The 2,942-nt window shown below is 45.2% G+C and overlaps 1 protein-coding gene across 1 annotated transcript; it reads right to left on the bottom strand.

Annotated features, from left to right (window-relative positions):
• Positions 1 to 909: 909 nt before the first annotated feature.
• Positions 910 to 2,439, bottom strand: LOC112139646 (structural maintenance of chromosomes protein 3-like). The gene is made up of 3 exons (XM_024262481.2): positions 2,433 to 2,439; positions 2,007 to 2,323; positions 910 to 1,233 (listed from the first exon to the last, which is right to left on the bottom strand). Exons 1-3 carry the CDS (start codon positions 2,437 to 2,439, stop codon positions 925 to 927), a joined length of 633 nt encoding a protein of 210 aa, XP_024118249.2. The 3' UTR covers positions 910 to 924.
• Between the last annotated feature and the right edge of the window lie 503 nt (positions 2,440 to 2,942).

Below are 2,942 nucleotides of genomic sequence, written 5' to 3' on the forward strand. Positions count from 1 at the left end.
CTATGACTAAAACTAAATTAAAATTATCTGTCAAAATTAACACTGCTAGTAACTGGAGATATTCGAATATTCCAATTTGTTGAAAACAAAGTCAAATATGTAATTGATTGTTGTCCTACAGAACTTGATAAATGCAGCGAATGCTCCTCATTTCTCATTTGCTTCTCTTCTAGTTTTAGCTTGAACATCGTCATCCCCACCTGCAATCTACCTCTTGAACAATCTTGCCTGCATTCTTCTTTTTCAAGGTGTTCAGACACTGTAGGAATCATTTATTGTGCATGTGTTTTTGTCCCCTTGGAAACTAACAAACACAAGCAAACAAACCTCCATCTTGCAGAGAAATACGTCTACTCGAGCGTCTCCAGAGACGACATGGAGCAAAAAGTGAGTGTGTTTGTGTTGGCTGAGATCAGTGTGAGTAAATGCTAGAAAGTGAACCTGAAGACAGCAACAGCGACCTCTTCATGAAATCGCATAAGTGCGGAAATTCCACACAGTCCCTGAATGCACCACCTGCTATGGGGAATGTGAGGAATAAACTCAGCAAATTTTGCGCAATAAAGTCAGAACGAAATGTCTTGAACTAACTCTGGGATGGGTGTTTGTGGTAGCAAAATGAGGTGGTAAGGTAGACACTTAGAACTCGTGGTTGTGAGTTTGAGTTCTCTGTAATTGAGGATGAACAATGCTTCACCTGCCAAAGTGGCTGGTGACTTTTTTTTCTACTTAAATTGAAGTTTTACCCGTGTTAATTTAGAGCCCCCCCTTTTATTCTTTTTAAACAGCGTTTGGCAACCAGTGTGATGTCAATAAACGGATTTACTTACACAATTGTGGTTAAAATATTTTTTACTTTAAACCAGAAAAGTCATACGGAAAAAAAATATTAAATTGCAAAACTTAAGTCTTTTTTAATGTGTTTTAGGACCTTATTTCCAAATTTTCAAACTCAAGGTTTTTAAGACTTTTTAAGACCCCGCGGGAACCCTGTTTGAAGTTTGGAAAGCCACGTTGTTCTGAGTCAAACCCTGAACCTCTTACCCGAATGCCAACTCCAGTGAACTGATCCACGGAGGGAACGCTGCTCTGAGAGCCGGAGCCCCTCTCGCTGTCTGCGCCCCCTTCTTCATCCTGGGACTGGCTGCCTTCGGCATCGCCCTTCTTCATCACCAGCGTGGCCTTCCCGCCAGGAACCAGCTTCTGGAAAACCTCACTGAAGTTCTTGGACACCTGAGAGGAACCCAAACCAGCAAAGAAGGTTTGAACACATCCTTTCAAAGTTACTTATGAGCAGCATTTGATTTTTCTAAAGCAGAAATTATCTGAGCCATTATTTCAAACAGAAAAGACAGAAAGTCTGAAGAACACAAACTATCATCCAGTAAATACGCTGATGGTCTAACTGGGAGATCTGAAGTCTTTTTGGCCTGAGGACTGGAACTCACATTGGCNCTGAGCCATTATTTCAAACAGAAAAGACAGAAAGTCTGAAGAACATAAACTATCATCCAGTAAATACGCTGATGGTCTAACTGTGGGGGCTGCACGGTGGCGCAGTGGTTAGCGCTCTCGCCTCACAGCGGGAAGGCCCCGGTTCGAGTCCCGGCTGGGGGATTTGGGACCTTTCTGTGTGGAGTTTGCATGTTCTCCCCGTGCATGCGTGGGTTTTCACCGGGGACTCCGGCTTCCTCCCACCATCCAAAAACATGCTTCATAGGTTAATTGGTGACTCTAAATTGCCCCTAGGTGTGAATGTGATGTGAATGTGAGAGTGAATGTGTGTGTGATTGAGGCCCTGCGACGAACTGGCAACCTGTCCAGGGTGTACCCCGCCTTCGCCCTTCAGCAGCCGGGTTAGGCTCCGGCACCCCCGCGACCCCGAAGAGGGACTAAGCGGTTAAGAAGATGGATGGATGGTCTAACTGTGAGATCTGAAGTCTTTTTGGCCTGAGGACTGGAACTCACATTGGCTGCATTTTTGGTGCAGTCAGAGGTAACTGTACCTGTTTGAAGGTGAGCTGGATGGCCTCATACTTGCGCAGCTCCAGGACGTTCATGAGCTCCATGATGGACTTGTAGCCGCGATCGAGCTCGTCCTGCCGCTTGATGAGCTTCTCTTTCTGCTCAGAGAAGTTGACGAACTGATCCAGAGCTTTCTTGTTGACGTGGCTGTACTTCTTCAGCTCTGTATTGCACTGCTCCAGTTTCCGGAAGAGCTGTTGGAATGGGAAAACTTCACTGCAGAGAAAGTCTCGACTCAACAGTCCAATGCAATCACACAGAAGTGCTGTACAACAGCGGATCAGTTTGGCATCAGAAACTGCAAACGTTTTGTTGGTTTAGATTAAAAAGCAGACTTATTTTAAACTCCACAGCTGTAAATTCCTGCATTTAAAATCATTGAGTGTAATCTTTGGTCTAAATCAGACCAACCATCCTGCGTCACGAGGAGTCGGACTAACAAGATGGAGTGTTTATGAGAAAGTGTCAGGCTATTTTCAGCTTCGTCAGGAGGGGAAGCTGTCTCCCTCTTGTCCACACACGAATGAATCAGACGGTTATGAAAGATGCAGCTAAGTCCACTCATCTTTGTCTTTGCTCTTGAGGCAGCTGGCTGAAACTGAAAGGGGCATCTCTGTGTGTGAGTCACTGCTGAGTGGGTGGAGTGTGAAGGTCCTGCACTTTATTCTCAGGGTGTGTTCAGGCTGGAAAAGTCTGTTGGTCTGGACCGAGTCTGCTTGATTTGGTCCAGATTGAGTCCTGAACCTTGCATTTGGTCTGTATTCAGACTGCAGTCAATCAGACATTTCTGTTCCGGACCAAAGCCTGTAAACAAAATCATGTGACTAAAGATCTCTTCAATCATTGGACAGGGACTGTGACGGAGGCACAAAGCAACGGGAGAAAGAATAATGGAAGTCCTGGATCTGCAGTCCTTG

Source organism: Oryzias melastigma, linkage group LG1 (genome assembly GCF_002922805.2).
Source record: "Oryzias melastigma strain HK-1 linkage group LG1, ASM292280v2, whole genome shotgun sequence".
NCBI classification, from domain to species: Eukaryota; Metazoa; Chordata; class Actinopteri; order Beloniformes; family Adrianichthyidae; genus Oryzias; species Oryzias melastigma.

Excerpts from the sequence above, each read along its gene's own strand:
- LOC112139646 (XM_024262481.2), bottom strand. Across the intron at positions 1,234-2,006 it reads TCCAGCTCACCTTCAAACAG|GTGTCCAAGAACTTCAGTGA; the intron begins GTACAGTTACCT and ends GGTTCCTCTCAG.